At 40.2% G+C, this 16,947-nt stretch overlaps 1 protein-coding gene across 2 annotated transcripts in view; it reads left to right on the top strand.

The window, feature by feature from the left end:
- Nucleotides 1-16,947, top strand: part of LOC148104380 (disintegrin and metalloproteinase domain-containing protein 33-like) — a 90,779-nt gene that overhangs the window by 17,320 nt on the left and 56,512 nt on the right. Inside the window, exons 3-4 of one of the 2 annotated variants that reach the window (XM_087837764.1) lie at nucleotides 7,199-7,275; nucleotides 13,851-13,860. In XM_087837764.1, the coding sequence (XP_087693890.1) occupies nucleotides 7,199-7,275; nucleotides 13,851-13,860 (87 nt within the window). The remainder of the gene's footprint in view (nucleotides 1-7,198; nucleotides 7,276-13,850; nucleotides 13,861-16,947) is intronic. The other variant, XM_087837763.1, reaches the window with a different exon arrangement.

Below are 16,947 nucleotides of genomic sequence, written 5' to 3'. Positions count from 1 at the left end.
ATCAATCGTTAGCTTACTATGCAAACATGACAAGTGAAATCTCCCGCAGCAAGCTTAAACATGTGAGAGGTTGATCGCAGAGAATCGCTGAGTGTTATGTGAGTGCGTGTGTAAAAGCAGCAGGATATATATTTTAGTTCTGCTGAGCCAAATAAGACAGGTCAGGGTGAAGAAGTGACAGCCAAAGAAAAGCTTACCACAAAACGGAAAAGTTATGACAAATCAGACTATAAGGCAAAAAGAAAGTGCAGCTTTATGGTTTCATGGACAAAAGAATTTCTGTGGCTGCAATATGACGAGCTAAATAACCAGGTCTACACATAAGTGGTCCGCAGGTGCGCATTCGCTGTCAAAATAAAAAACGCGCACAAGATAAGAAGTTGCAACGCGTGTTTGCATACATAAGATTTTCAGGAGGAGGACAGACATTTGTTTAGAACTTTTAAAGATATCAAAGAAGCTCCTTTAAGCAATTACTTTGGTGTTCCTCCACCTCCAAAGAAATGTCAGGAGTCCGAACCACAAAAGAAGCGCGTATTCTTGGAAAAGTGGTTGCAGGAGGTGAGCTGGCTTCAAACAAATGATGAACGCACAGAGAGGTGGTGCAGAATGTGCCGTGAAAATTTAATAAATGACAAATTAATAAAAAGGCATGAACATTTTTTTGTGTATCGAAAAAATATCGAACCGTGACACCAAAGTATCGAACCGAACCGAACCGTGAATTTTGTGTATCGTTGCACCCCTAATATAAATATATATATATATATATATATATATATATATATATATATATATATATATATATATATGATATCTACAATATCAGTATGTGCAAGTGTAACCTACACATACTTTCAGCAGCGACTCTTTGAGTACAATTCTATGCCCATAGGCCTACTGTTTGTATTCTAGATTGTTACAGATGGTACTCTTGCAGTGGAGTGCATATACTGTAAATACAGTATTTCATAAGTCTGTCTTTCTGCATCACTTACAGTACACACTTATTTTTTATAGAGAGTGTTTGAACTGGATTACATAGAAAAGCCCCATGAATATATTTTCCATAGATGAAGTAGGGTTCAATCTGGCAAAAAGGAGGTGGAGAGGCAGGAACATAACTGGTCAATGTCCCTGGCCAAATCCCTGACCAACGTACTGGCAATTGTACCCTTTGTGCAGCTATAGGTAACTGGGGTGGGGAGCATATTGCATCACAAGCATGTTGATTGTGATGTGGATGAGGTGCTCTGGCAGACTGAAACAGAAGAGAGGATGCAGCAAAGTTGTTTTTTTTGACTGTAACTTTATGCAGTAGGTTCCTCTGTTGTTTGTATATGTAGACCAAGGTATGCAGTGATACAAGTAACGCCGTTACTTTTTTCAGTAACGAGTAATCTAACTAATTACTATTCCTATCGTTACAACGCCGTTACAGTTACTAACAAGAAAATACGGTCCGTTACTATTTTTCAACAAACAGACGGTTGAAGCTGTGTTCAATATATACGTGGCTTTTTTTCCTCAATAGTTTCGTCACGTTTGTTAAGATGTATCTGTCCCACTGCGCAAGTGTCCAGTGAAGGGGGGCATGGCTACGCGCAGGCGGGAAGGGGAAGTAGGAGTTTTTGGAGTGTCAGTTTTTTCTTGTGTGGAGGAACAAAAGAAGGCAACCATTAAAGTTGGAGTTAACATACCAGTTGTGTGATTATTGGACTAACACGTTTACTGTCTAAGGACAGCACAGCGAGCACTCTCTGCTTATGAGTAAAAAAAACAAAAAAACAAAACCGGAAGTTTTAGGAATGACGGAGGGAGAGAGAGGGAGGGAGAGAGCAGAAAAAGAGGGAGAGCAAGTTTTGCGATGTGAGAGATTTGTGACGCTTAGCGTGTTTGAGTGTGTAGTTAATGTGTTGTCTTGTGTAGTTAGTGTGTAGTGTTGTGGATAGTTTTGTGTTGTGTGTCAGAACAATGAGGCGACTGCTGTCTCCAAGTAGAAACAGGAGTGATACACCTGCTGCTGTCAGACCTGCAGGTATCAGGCTGTGATATTATCTTTTATAGTCGACAGAAATTAATTTTTTGGAGTGGCGCAAATAATTTGTGTGGCATCTTATTGAATGCAGAACAGCTGATTGTTCTGTAAATAGTTTGAAATGGTTATTTAGAAAATCAAGGTAAAAAGGTAAATGGATGCAAATAACTTTGTTGTTTGCAAAACTTGTGCATAGGATTTTAAAATTGACAATTTATATTTGCATTTTAAGTTATGAAATATGATTCATTAAACATGTTTGTGGTTGTTACAGTAAAAAATATAACCTTTTCTACTCTGATTGTATGTTTTCTGTCTGATTTTAGATCAATTGCGTTAATACAGTATATCAAAATGAAAACATGACTGTAAATTCAGACACGTGAGGTTGTGCTGAAAAGGATGATACCAAACAAGGCAAAGTAAATAGTTTTTAAAGGTGAAATGTGGAGGGAGAATCAAAAGTAGCAAAAAATGGCCAATTATACCCTGGACCCCAGAGGGTTAAAGTAACGCAATAGTAATTAATTACTTTTAGAATATTGTAACTCAGTTACTTTTTTGAAGAAGTAACTAGTAACTATAATTAATTACTTTTTCAAAGTAACTTGGCCAACACTGATGGTATGCGCAACTTTGTTTTGGTTGGGATGAACACTGTACATTGTTTTTGTGGGAGAATACAGTAAAAATATATTTGGTACCATGTGTTTGTGAGTTTTGTATACAAACATTCTGTAATCTTTTACAATGCACTCATGTAGGCCTATGTATTGTCTGTAGTAAGTGTTACACTGAACATAAAAAGGCTTACAGTAAGTCAATATGATGACTTTATTTTGCAGGAGAATTGAAGGGTTTTGCCCATTGTGTGTGTGTTTTTTGATTTGTGTGTTGAATTCTGACAATATGCTTTCGGAAAATGTGTGTAAACAATTAGGAAAAACTGTAATGCTCATGATTATGCAAAGGTGAAACCCAAGTGAACAATAAAATTATCCATGAAATTATAAGTCAGGCCCACGTAACCAGCATACTAACGAGTGGCCAATGCTAACATAGAAGATGTGGGTACAGGTGAGATCTATGTAAATGACATATTCCAAGACATAGCAGGTCTGTTGCATTTGAAGCAGTTTACTCTTCACATGTGGAGTGATAAAATACCTAATGACACATTTCCAGTTAAATGTCTTCCACTGCATGTTTTTAGTAGCCACACAAAAGCCTACCAAACTCTTTCTCATCAGTCATACGTCCCTGGTGTGAACCCATCGTCCTTGGAAATCCCCCTTATTAATGTTTGAGCATCTTCCAATTGAAGTTGTTTAGCAAGAGAATATAGTGACACAGGGTCTAGTTTACTCCTGAGTGAGGTGTTCAGATTCCCCTCCCCCACTATAGTTGGAATTTTATCCATCCATCCATTCGCTTCCGCTTATCCTTTTCAGGGTCAGAGGGGGCGCTGCAGCCTATCCCAGCTGTCATAGGGCAAGAGGCGGGGTACACCCTGGACAGGTCGCCACTCTGTCGCAGGGCTAACACACAGAGGCTGACAACCATTCGCGCTCACATTTACTCCCACATTCACACCTGTGGGCAATTTGGATTAATCAATTAACCTATCTAAGTATATTTAGGGCTTTGGAGCGTGATGTCACGGGGGTGGGCGTGGAAAAGATTTTGGCCTGATGCGCCATTTTCTGGGTCCAAAGCGCAAGCGAAAAAAGAGCGAAGGCACACACAACAGCCATGGTTCGTATTTGCTGTGTGGTCGGCTGCACAGTTCGATCGCACGACCGGCAAGAGAATAAGCTTGAAAATGGTTTATCTTTTCACTTTTTCCCAACCTGGAAGCAACACGAGGCAGCTCGTGTATCGGATGTTACCAAACGAAGGCGTCTAGTCTGGATAGCAGCTGTGAGACGAGCTGATATCCAGTTCTCTTCTATCTCCAAATATCTGTTGGTGCTCCAGACATTTTCATTCTGGTAAGTTCTAAATATGTTCATATCACTCTTTATAGCCTATTAGTTTTATTTTCGATGCACTCTGAGGTCACAGCAAATTAGAAGAAACATCCAACTGAGTGATTTTGCAGAACTACCTTCTATTTATAGAGTTGCTAATTATTTGGCATTATTGCAGGCAAACCAGCCTATGAAATGGATGAAACACATCGTGACTGGGTTCCAGCGCTACACAAGGGACCTGCTTCAAACATACCACCATGCCAATTAGATTACTTCTTCCATGTGAGGGTGAAGAGGTGACTCTTCTGTATAAGATGGTGAAGGTTTGCTGCGTTTTGGTGAACAGTGTGGTAGTAAAACCAGGGAAAAATTAAACTTGCTCATGTTAAATATTCTTAAGTCTTTTGCTGTATAAATAGCGGTATTTATTTTTTTTCAAAAGATACAGTAAATAAAGTGCTAGTAGTGGGTGACATCATGTAAACACTGTCATGATTTTGTGTAAACATTTTGTCATTTGTAAACTATAAATGACTGGATTCTACACTGTAACTGATGTGATGTTCTATAAAGTGGTTTTAATTAAAAAAAAAAGAGGCAAAAATTAGTTTGTTTCTTTATTCCACTTTTGAACAGTGGTACTCAGTCACTACATATTCGGTAAATGCAAATTATTTACATGGCAGTGCACTTCAGGCATAAATCTAGACCCCTAGATAAAACATTATGGGTCATTCCCACGACCCACAGCTTTACTGTGTTCCAGCAAAGTATCCAATAGCAGTGACAACTCCTCCACAGTAGAAGGTGGGATTTTTCCTTTTTGAGGACGGCTCCTTTTACCTTTCAATACAGATGGTCTGTTTATGTTTTATCAAGAGCCTTTTTTTGGGCAGCTGAAGAAGAGAAGTCTATGTTATGACCAACCTCTGGCTGTATCTTGGTCATATTACCCAGCAAAACCCAGTATGCATGTTCATCTGTAACAGTCCTTGTGCCACGGATCCGCACTGTTGCTTCTACATTAAACAGAAGAGCAGTGACATGGCTGCAGGTCTCCGCGACTCCGGCCTTACAGGTGCAGTGGGCGGCTTCAACCTTCCCTGTGATGCTCACAGTGACCCATGACTGCAATGCTGGTTCATTCAGTCTTTGAAAGTTGTCATGTATTTAATATATATTCTTAATGCTTATTTGCTGATTATATTGTTTTATGTATAGGCCTTTATAAACCAGGCCCAGAGGTGACAAAGAACTAGGTCGCAGGCTGACAGGAAACTGCATGCTTTTGCAGAGCATATGAGGTGCAGACAGAAAGTGAAACTAAGCAGAGTGTTTGATCGAAACTTAAAGTGTGTGTGACGTGTAGAGGAAGTCTATAATAATCAGGCTGGCTGCTGCTGCTTTAGACTTGAGCTGGTGTCTCTGTGTGCTCAGTCTCCTTTTCCGGAAATGTAAAATAAAGGTCATTTTTTGAATTAAACCACTTTGAGCCATGAGTTTTTCTTCGCCGCCAAAAGTGTGAGTGCAGTACCTGAAACACACACAGAGTTCATTTAAAGACAAGAACTAGTGAGCCAAGGCTGACACAAATGTGTTTTATCTACTTTATCATAAATGTAACAAAGTGTTTAGAAAGTTAGCACATGTAATTTTTCATTTTTTTTAATGTATCCATCTATAGAACGCTGCATGTTATATTCTAAATCTGCCTGTTATCTCTCAGAAACCTGCCTGCAGAAAATGAACCTAAAGTATGTAATGCAAGGATGTAATCACTTTAAAGATGGAGAAAGCATAAAGTGACAATTATGAATCACTTAATATGACAAGGAGATTCTGCAGGTCATCAATCAATGTATAAAACTAAAATAAAATGTATATTTTGTGACACAGGATACAAACATGGAAGCAAGATGTATAATTAGAATTATTTATAATAAATATGAATAAATCATTGCAATTTCTTTAACCATAAAGAATAACTAAATCCTCCAGGACAATGTTACATCAATGCACAGAACTCACTATGTTTTCCATCTAACAGAGCCTCCACATGTTCTCACTGTAATTTCCCCTCATGAATGAATTTATGCTGCACTAATTTGAATGTTCGGGGGAAAATCAAATGCACATCACTCGCAGTACTCAAGCTGACTTACCTTTGTTTGAATGACGACTTGTACGCGCTGACTCCACAGACAAGGTACGGAATATGTCAGGCTATGTCAATAGCGGTAGGTCTTCAGGGTTTCTACTCCACGGCCGTATTTCATACGGGTCCACATTTCCAATGCACGCTATTTTCTGCAAGTACCGCCGCTTCGCCTCTGGACGCAATTGGTCTCTATACAGTTGATTCTCTTTTGAGCTGATTTTAAGCATCTTTCTTGTATTCGTCGTTCCAACACAGTGTGTTTGTTTTGATTTGTTGACCCGGAAAATGGCGCCGCGCTCCCACAATGCATTGTGATGTCAATTCCAAAGGCCTATAGTTCCAAGAAGATGGAGAAAATGCCAGGTCAGCTGAGGAGATATATGGTCTCCTCAGCTGAACTGGAAAAAATGTTCATGCATTTGTGTCATTACGTTTAGATTATTGTAATGCCCTGTTTATCAGCTTGGACAAATCATCTCTCTCGCCTCCAAGCCATACAAAATGCACCGGCAAGGCTACTAACATGTTCTAGCAATCAGAGATGTATCAGAGATGCTTTTTTCATTCATATAGCACTATTGTAATCATACTGACCACTATAAACTTCAAGCACTTTATCTACCTCTAATTCATAGTAGATTTAAAATCAGAAGTTAACCCAACCCATATGGAAAAGATGTATATAAATCTTATAAAGTTTGTATCTGTCTTGTATGAAACTTGTATGAAAAGCATACAAGAGTGAAAATACATATAAGATCCCTTGAAAAATTATATAATGAAACTTGTATGTTTTGGATACTTACTAAAACAATATATGAAAGTAATGAGAAAGTGGCCACTTTCATGAGTAAATCATGTAAGCCTTATATGATTTATATATGATTTACTCATGAAAGTGGCCACTTTCATGAGTAAATCATATATGTTTTTATTATTTCTTTTCCATATGGGAATAGGCATGGCTTTGAATAGTGGAAAAAAGCCAAAGCACCTGGAGCTAACCCAGTTTTCATCATGACCTTACAGGAGGAATATCCAGTCAGAGGAAAGATCTTGCTCTCGTCCAGTGACCTCCAGCTGGTGCTACAAGTGGAACATAATCAGTAAGTTCTCATGTCAGCCTAATCTCTCATATACCCTCCTCTGCCTCTGATGTTATTGGTACACAGTGCTATCTGGTTGACTGCTGTCCATTTGTTGTCTAGCTGTTTCATTTTATATTTTTTTGCTTGCCTTTGTTTTATTATCTGAATAATTAGACAACTAAGATTTAATGGGGCTGTTAGTGGTCTTTTGCTCTGATGACTCTAGCTGTTGGTAAACACAAATGAATTCTACTCCAGAGGTCCAGCAATATCAGCTGTCACCAGTGCCTCTAGTTACCTTTACTTCTGGTTGCTCAGGTGTCTTTGACTTAGCCAGAAAGAAGTCTACCTGGAGCCAGCTATGGTTACCTTTTCTGTGCTCAACACACACTGCCTCACCAGCACTCATTTTTCCTTGTGACTTGCCATCACACCCTCTGTCGGTCTGGTGCTGATGCACACTAGTCTTAATACCAAATAATAACTAGAAAAGGTTGCATTTCCTGCGAAAATGCACTGTGAATGCCGTGTAGTGGAATCAGTGTGAATGCCGTGTGATTTTTATTTATCAAAAGTACTACAAAATAGCAGAAATACTATTATTTAGCAGAAATACTATAACATAGCAGAAGTACTATGATTTGTCACAAATACTACCATTTAGCACAAATACTATAATTTAACACAAATACAGTGGAACCCCGACTTACAAAAATTTTGACTTACGAAAGACCCTCTGGAACAAATTAATTTTGTAAGTCGAAGCACCTTTTTCCATCGCCTTTTGAGTGAGGCGATGCTGGCTGAAGATGAGGTTCTTGGTGGAGGAGTGGCAGTTTTCTATTTTATCTATTTCTTAACGTGGGCATTTCCACGGGCAGAAATTTCCTACCCTCGAACAAATGTAATTCATGGCCAAACGGTAATAGGTAAGAAAAAAATTCTTGAATCATGAGCGTCAGGAGTGTCTGAAGATATATTGACACAAGCCTCATGTCTTAACTTTGCTTCGTTAAGGAGACATGACAATTAGAAAATGTGTCTCATTGGAGAATTCCAGCGCTGATTTTGAACAAAGTGTCCATTGAGCTTCTATGGAGAGTTTTCAGACTTTGTGTTGCTCTGAGGAGATTTTCCAAAAATCTCTAACTCCCACAACAATGATAGTGACATTTTCTGAAAGCCATAGAAAATACCTATGTTTTGATGTGAAATTGGTGAGGGTACAGAGAAAAAACATGGCTCAGCCCAGCAAGCAAAGCTGGTGATCACACTGGGCTAAAATGGGCCAAAAAAAAGGCATAAAAAGCTTAATATCTGGAAAAAGTATAAAAGTTATGAGCACCAAAAGATATAGCACGCTTCACCTCTTTTCAGCACAATTTTTTTAACTTTTTCACCTCTTTTCAGCACAATTTTCAGGTTCTGTCTGCCTATTCTGTCTTTGCTGCACAGCTGCCTCTTCTCTTATTCTCTCCCCCTCTCTCGCCTGTTGCTACTAAAATCATGAAACTGATCAATGATCAGCTGATCGGCTTTTCTCTCTTGTTTGTTTATCTTCCACTTTGCGCCAGAACGAGGAAACCAGCGGATGTCGCGCTAAACAACAGCAGCACGTTTAAGCTTGATCAGCTGTTGTTAGAATTTATTTGATATTAATTTCTAGTATCAGCTGATGTTTTCTGGAGCCACAGCTGTAAAAGCTGCTGGACATTATGTCGGTTTGGATATCCTAGTGAGAGTTGTCAACACTGCGGCACTGTCTGCCGACTTGCAGTTTTAAGGCTGAAATGAGCCCGCCAGCACTCTGTAGCGGCCGCGACCACTGGCAATAAGGAAAGGCTGCTTTTCATAGAGGACTTGCTTGGGGAGATGTCTTCTGGTTGACTCCAGCTCCCAGAAGAGCCTCGGGAACTCTCGTGTGATCTTTGCATACCTCCAGAATGGATTATTATTTAATCTGAAAAATTTGGTTAGATTTCCCACTTACCACTACAGGGAGCCCAAATACCACCAGTAATATGTGTATCACAGTTTGAGAACCACTGATCTAGACATAAAATTAAAGCCTTGATAACTCTAAAATCTGAACACAGAAAATAATTGGCTAGGACCTTTAGATCTGCCTTAGCAGTGATTGAATGTAATGGATAAGTGGCTGGATATCTGGCTGCTTTACACATTACAATCAATAAATACAGAGAACCAGATTTTAAAGGGGGAAGAGGACCCATACAGTCTATTCTAGATGAGAGTACTCTTAAAAAAGGTGTTTGACTTCACTGAAAATGCTTGTCTAGCACAGCACAGAAAGTCTAAGATCAGGCAACAAAGGAGGTTTGAATTACAGGGTGGGCCATTTATATGGATACACCGTAATAACATGGGAATGGTTGGTGATATTAAAGTCCTGTTTGTGGCACATTAGTATATGTGAGGGGGCAAACTCCTCAAGATGGGTGGTGACCATGGTGGCCATTTAGAAGTCGGCCATCTTGGTTACAACTTTTGTTTTTTAAATAGGAAGAGGGCTATGTGACACATCAAACTTATTGGTAATGTCACAAGAAAAACAATGGTTTGCTTGGTTTCATCATAACTTTATTCTTATGCACCCTTACGAACTCCAGCTACTGCAGCATCTCAACGAGGATGACCCAGATCGGCGCACAGAATTTGCAGAATGGGCAAAACAAAAATTGGAGCAGGACCCTCAGTTCATGCAGAAGATTTTGTTTAATGATGAGGCAAACTTTTATGTGAATGGTGAAGTTAACAAACAAAACCACCGCTATTGGTCTGACACTAACCCACATTGGATGGATCCCTCCAAGACTGTTGGAACAACAAAAGTGATGGTTTGGTGTGGTATATGGGGTACAACGATAGTGGGTCCATTCTTCATCAATGGAAACCTCAAGGCCACTGGATATTTGAAATTGCTACATGATGATGTGTTTCCCTCTTTGTGCACTGAAGCTGGCACATTCCCTGAGTTTTTCCAGCAAGATGGTGCACCACCACATTATGGGTGCCAGGTCCAAGCATTCCTAGATGAACAGTTTCCTGGAAAGTGGATTGCTCGTCGTGGACCAGTTGAATGGCCCCCAAGGTCTCCAGATCTGACCCCCTTAGACTTTTATCTTTGGGGTCATCTGAAGGCAATTGTCTATGGTGTGAAGATATGAGATGTGTAGCACCTGAAACTATGGATACTGGATGCCTGTGCTGGCATTTCTCCTGCGGTGTTGCTATCAGTGTGTGAAGAGTGGGAGAAGAGGGTTGCATTGACAATCCAACACAATGGGCAGCACATTGAACACATTTTATAAGTGGTGAGAAACTCACCACCCATCTTGAGGGATTTGCCCCCTCACATATACTAATGTGCCACAAACAGGACTTTAATATCACCAACCATTCCCATTTTATTATGGTGTTTCCATATAAATGGCCCACCCTGTACTATGTCTTCTAATGATACTGCCTAGGGGAAGTATGTATAATGTAAAATGAATTGGTCCTAGCACTGAACCCTGTGGAACGCCATAATTGACCTTAGTGTGTGAAGAGGACTCTCCATTTACATGTACAAATTGGAGTCTATTAGATAGATATGATACAAACCACTGCAGCACAGTACCTGTAATACCTACAACATGTTCTAATTGCTCTAATAGGATATTATGGTCGACAGTATTGAACGCTGCACTAAGGTCTAACAGGACAAGCACAGAGATGAGTCCACTGTCAGAGGCCATAAGAAGATCATTTGTAACCTTCACTAAAGCTGTTTCTGTGCTGTGATGAGCTCTGAAACCTGACTGAAACTCTTCAAATAAGCCATTCCTCTGCAGATGATCTGTTAGCTGTTTGACAACTACTCTTTCAATGATTTTTGATATGAAAGGAAGGTTGGAGATTGGCCTATAATTAGCTAAGACTGCTGGGTCTAGAGATGCTTTTTGAGTAAAGGTTTAACTACGGCCAGCTTGAAGGCCTGTGGTACATAGCCGATTATTAGAGATAGGTTGATCATTTTTAAGATCGAAGAATTAATTAATGGCAGGACTTCTTTGAGCCGTTTTGTAGGAATGTGTTCTAAAAGACACGTTGATGGTTTGGAGGAAGTAATTATTGAAGTTAACTCAGAAAGATCAATTGGAGAAAAAGAGTCTAACTGAATATCAATGGTACTAAAAGTAGCTGTAGATAATATTACATCTGTAGGATGATTATTGGTAATTTTTTCTCTAATAATAAAAATGTTATTTGTGAAGAAGTTCATGAAGTCATTACTAGTTAACGTTAAAGGGATGGTTGGCTCAACAGAGCTCTGACTTTTTGTCAGCCTGGCTACAGTGCTGAAGAGAAACCTGGGGTTATTCTTATTTTCGTGGGAAATTTGTTTTGTCACAGCAGGAAGTGGACAGTGCAAAAGTTATGAAGCAAAAATTTGAATATAATAAGAATAAATACAGTACACAACTGTACAGAATAGAATAGAATAAAATACTATATACAGTAGAATAAAATAGAATAAAATATACAATAGGATAAAAATAGAATACAAATGCTGTATACAACTGAGTAAAAATACAACGATGCCAGAAAAGAGTATTGCACTTAGTGTTATTGCACATGTGTGGATGTGTGTGTTTGAAGTCTTGAAGTTGGAGTCTGACAGCAGTATGGAGGAAAGACCTGTGAAATCTCTCTGTCCCACACCGTGGGTGCCGCAGCCACTGAAGGAGCTGCTCATTGCTGTCACAGTCTCCTGCATGGGGTGGGAGATGTTGTCCAACAGGGATGACAGCTTAGCCACCATTCTCCTGTCACTTACAACCTCCACAGGGTCCAGAGGGCATCCTAGAACAGAGCTGGCCCTTCTGATCAGCCTGTTCAGTCTCTTTCTGTCCCCGGCAGAGATGCTGCCACCCCAGCAGACCACACCGTAAAAGATGGCTGAGGCCACCACAGAGTCATAGAAGGTCTTCAGAATAGTAAGATGTTCTGGCTTTGCGGAGGGCTTTCTTATAAAGCAACAAACAATTTCTCCAGGCTAAATGATGATCCTCTAAATTTGTGACACGCCATTTCCTCTCCAGCTTACGAGTTATCTGCTTTAGGCTATGCGTTTGAGAATTATACCACAGAGTCAGGTACATCTGTTTTGAGGCCTTAGTTTTCACAGGAGCTACAGTATCCAGAGTCGTACGTAGTGAGGAGATAAAATTATTAACAAGATAATCGACCTCTGTTGGAGTAGCGTTCAGGTAGCTGCTCTGCTCTATGTTTGTACAGGGCATTGAAGATGATAACAGTGAGTGGATTATATTCTTAAACTTATGTCTGTGAAGGTTCTCAGTCATCCAGGTCATCGTAGTCAAAGGAGCTTGCAAGGGCGTAGATTTGGCATGGACGGAAGGGACGTGTCCCCACCAATAATTTGATCTCTTCGAGTAAAGAAAAAAAACCCAGATCTGTTAGCGTCTCATTCACCCAGCGGAGCAGAAAGAGTTAAATTACGTTCTCTACTGGAGTCCTATGTCATGTGACAAATCTGGCCAATGTGATTGGCTGTGCCTTTCAGGGAGCTCTGTTTAGTTTTAGCAGCGGCAAGCCTGCGCTGCGAGGAGGAGAGGAGGACGGCAGCAAAGAGGAAGAACCTGGATGTAAGAAAGTATTTTTCAAAGAAACCTGTAAGTCACTTAAACTCAAGTTCACTCATAAAATGTGTCACAATAACGTTACAGGCTATGTAGACTTTGGCCCACATCAGTCTAAAATTGTATGTAACCATGAATAACGTGTTTTGGAAACTAACTGCACAACATGCAGTTCGTTTATTATGTTTTAAACCTTGTGATCCACAAAAAGTAAGAGTAAAAGAAGAACTGACTGCATTGCAGTCAGGGCAGGAGCAGGAGCTTCGCTCATGCGCGATTTATTTGCAGTTTGGACCTATAGGTGTGACCATCTCCTGCTCTGACAGCAGCTCGGGTGGACTTCTGCGTGAGGACTATCTGCCGCCTGTGAGCCCCACTGACAGTGTTGCCAACTTAGCGACTTTGTCGCTATATTTAGCGAGTTTTCAGACCCCCTAAAAAAAGACGTGAAAGCGCATATCGCTTTTACTCTCAACAAGCAGCGGGTGCTGTAACGCAGTCAGTTCTTCTTTTACTCTTTTACTCTTATGCTGTTTTGTGGATCACAAGGTTTAAAACTACTTATAAACACACACACACAAGGTAACTCCACCAGAGTGCCTATTTCAGGTCACTTTTGCTGGTCCAAGCCCGGGTAAAGGAGCAGGGTTCGAATTGTGACATTAAAAAAAACAATAATTGCTAAAATAAATTTAATTTGTAGTTCTAAATAAACTCTAAATGCATTTAGGACGTTTTTTACTCACTTTATGTCTCGTCCACGATGTTATTTCTCTGTCCAACAACATAGGTTACAATTACATTAGCATGACCAATTATGCAAATTAGGTGATGACGTCATTTAGCGACTTCTAGCTACTTTTAGGACAGCCAATAGCGATTTTCCTTACTGAGGAGTTGGCAACACTACCCACTGAGAGTAAGAGCAATACTTGTTTCCACGTCAAAAAGTCTTCATAAGTTTCCCGATAACACCAGAAAAAGTCGCCAGATTTGTCGCTAGTCGCTTTTTAGAAAAAAGTTACTAAGGGGGTTTGAAAACTCGCTAAATATAGCGACAAAGTCGCTAAGTTGTCAACACTGCGGCACTGTCTGCCAACTTGCAGTTTTAAGGCTGAAACGAGCCCGCCAGCACTCTGTAGCGGCCGCGACCACTGGCGATAAGGAAAGGCTGCTTTTCAGCAGCACTATTAGTTATCTCAGTCTCAGAGCAGCATTTCTAATATTGATTGAAGCTGTCGGAGAAAACGGCAGCCTCGAGCGAGCCAGGATATTAGTTTACAGAGGCTGTTAAAATTATATGTCTAACGTTAAAATGTTGGTGACACAATAATTTCATCCTAATGGCACTGACATATTCATAGGGTTAATTTTTGAGACAAAATATCATGAGGTAGTCACGATTTTGCAAATATTCCACCTTGTAGTGCAGTTTGCACAGTAAAAATGCACTCACCCTACAAACATTACTGACGAGTCAAGATCTGCACAAATTGACAGACACACTGAAGCAGCTACACATTTTATTCTTATTGTCATGTATGTCCTATTTGTCAGCTGACAGAAGAACCAACACAAAGCTCAGAGAGCAATGGTGACACAAGATCACAGGTGAAATTGGATGATGACTTGTTGGTTCATGACTGTATTTGAAGCACATGTGTGACTGCATGTATTTGGAATGTCTCACTGTTATTTATCAGGTGACAGAGGCAGCTCTGCCATGTTGTAGCTCGGGCTGATGATTTGGTGCTACAGATTAACTAGTATTTATTATCATGACAATTGTCAGGCTGCTTTTAGTCATCCCAGTATCCTCAGTTGAGGCTGAAAGAAGCTTCAGTGCTCTCAGAAGATTAAAAACATGGCTAAAGTCAACAATGACTCAAATGAGATTAAACAATGCTGCTGTATGTCCACCAGGAGAAACTGGACAGTATAGATGTAAAACCAATATGCCAGCAGTTTATCTCAGTTAACGAGAGGAGCAGGCATGTGTTTGGCTGCTTCACATAGTGGACATTGAGTTGTTGTGTGGGGACACCAGTAGTATTAATGTCTGTTGCTGTAACAGTAGCTCATGCTTAGAATAAAAAATCCCAACTCATTGATTTGATCGGGGCAATAGTGTGGCTAAAATGTTGCATTATTTTGCTGAGAGATCTTTTACTTTGTGGTAATCTTGGATGGACATAAACCACCAGGTCATTCAGTGTTCCCTTAGTGCTAATGTATCAGAGATGTTGGTGTAATGCAGACGTTCCCAAAGTGTGGGGCCCGCCCCCTAGGGGGGGCGCAGAGCCATTGCAGGGGGGGGGCGCGGCATGAAAAGGGAAAAAAAACAACAACAACGCTTGGACACTGCTAGCACGGGCGCCCACACAAACGCAAAGCAGGAGATGAAGCATAGCTGAATATGTTTCCAAACAAACTTCATTCTAAGCCAAAGACTAGAAAATATGGTGAAGCAAATCTTCCCTTTGGTTTCACCTGCACAAGTGCCAAGGTAGGTCTCCCTGCAGGATTGGTTTTCCCTTTGTTGGGAGCAGCGCTGGGCTGTTTAAATCACGGACAAACAGTATCCCACATTCTTGATTTGTAGTTCACAAACACTTGTTGTAATGACTAACTTCTCCTGACATTTTGGAGATGTTAGCTCTTTATACAGTAAAGTTACAGCGGGATACAAATAACATCAGGCTGATCCTGCCACGATTTGTTCCCCCGGTTCAAATCACGGACAAACAGCATCCTACAGTTATTTATGTTTTTGAACCCATTTTGCAGAGTGATTCGAAACGCCGTTTACGTGTGGATGAAACAGCTGCGTTTTCAAAAATACCCGTGTAGGTGTGGACGTAGTGTAAAAGACTTAGTAGTTTATTTTTTTTTACTACCTGTAATTTATTGCAGATTACTTGTATTTGCTTAATTGTTTACTAAATGTTTGAGGTGTGAAATAAACCGCAATGGAGCAAAATATGGGTGTGTGTGGTTGGAGGATGTGTTCGTGCGCGCGCGAGGGGGGGCGCGAACATTTTCTTGTAAAACAAGGGGGGCCCAGCAAAAAAGGTTTGGGAACCACTGGTGTAATGTAACTGAAGTAATGTTGTTAAGTCCTTGAACTCATATTTGTTTATTGTCATGACTGTATTTCAGGGCTGGACTGGCCATCGGGCATACCGGGCATTTGCCCAGTGGGCCGCTCGTGATTTTTCGTTTTTATGGGCCAATGGGGTTTTCTTCCTTTTCTTTTTTTAATGATATAAATGAATGGTGGTGGATTGGCCAGTTGGTCATGATCGAGTCTGGGCTGGACCAATTACAGCCGAGGAGTTGGCAACCCTTTTAGTTATAGGTATATGTAATTATAAATTAGGTGTTACTATTTAGAATACCAGAATAGGGAAGGTGGTGTAGGTTTAAGTTTATTATAAAGGCTTTAAAGGATTTATGACTTTTCCTATAATACCATGGTGGGCCGGTCACTAGTCAAAATGCCGATATTTTGTCCCAGTCCAGCCCTGCTGAATTTGAAGTTATTTTTATTTTTGTATGATACCTGATTTATATTGAATATGGCTGAAGTAAACTAAAGTCTAAAATACTTAGTCATTTGTTTAATTGTAATTTAGCATTATATAACTCACATATAAAACTATCAATTATAATTTTAAATGGTTTAAAAGCATGTAGAATAGCATATGTAGGCAAGTACATTTCTCCTTTTGTTATCAAGAAGCAAAGACAAAAAGGAAAAAAAAAAAACCTGAATCATTCGTCCCCACCAATGCCAAAACGAAATCTACGCCCTTGGGAGCTTGCAAAGAAAAGCGTCTGGACTTCTTTAAGTTACTTGAAGACGTTTCACCTCTCATCCGAGAAGCTTCTTCAGTTCTAAGGTCAAATGGTGGAGAGTCCCAGATATAAACCTGGTGGGAGTATCCCCCCACAGAGGGACAAAAGGACCCCCTGATGATCCTCTAATCGTCTGAGCCAAGGTGTGAAACTTGGTGTGGGT

The sequence above is a fragment of the Neolamprologus brichardi genome, chromosome 3, assembly GCF_056152115.1.
Source record: "Neolamprologus brichardi isolate AB-2024 chromosome 3, ASM5615211v1, whole genome shotgun sequence".
NCBI lineage: Eukaryota > Metazoa > Chordata > Actinopteri > Cichliformes > Cichlidae > Neolamprologus > Neolamprologus brichardi.
This window is presented reverse-complemented; position numbering and strand designations above follow the sequence as displayed.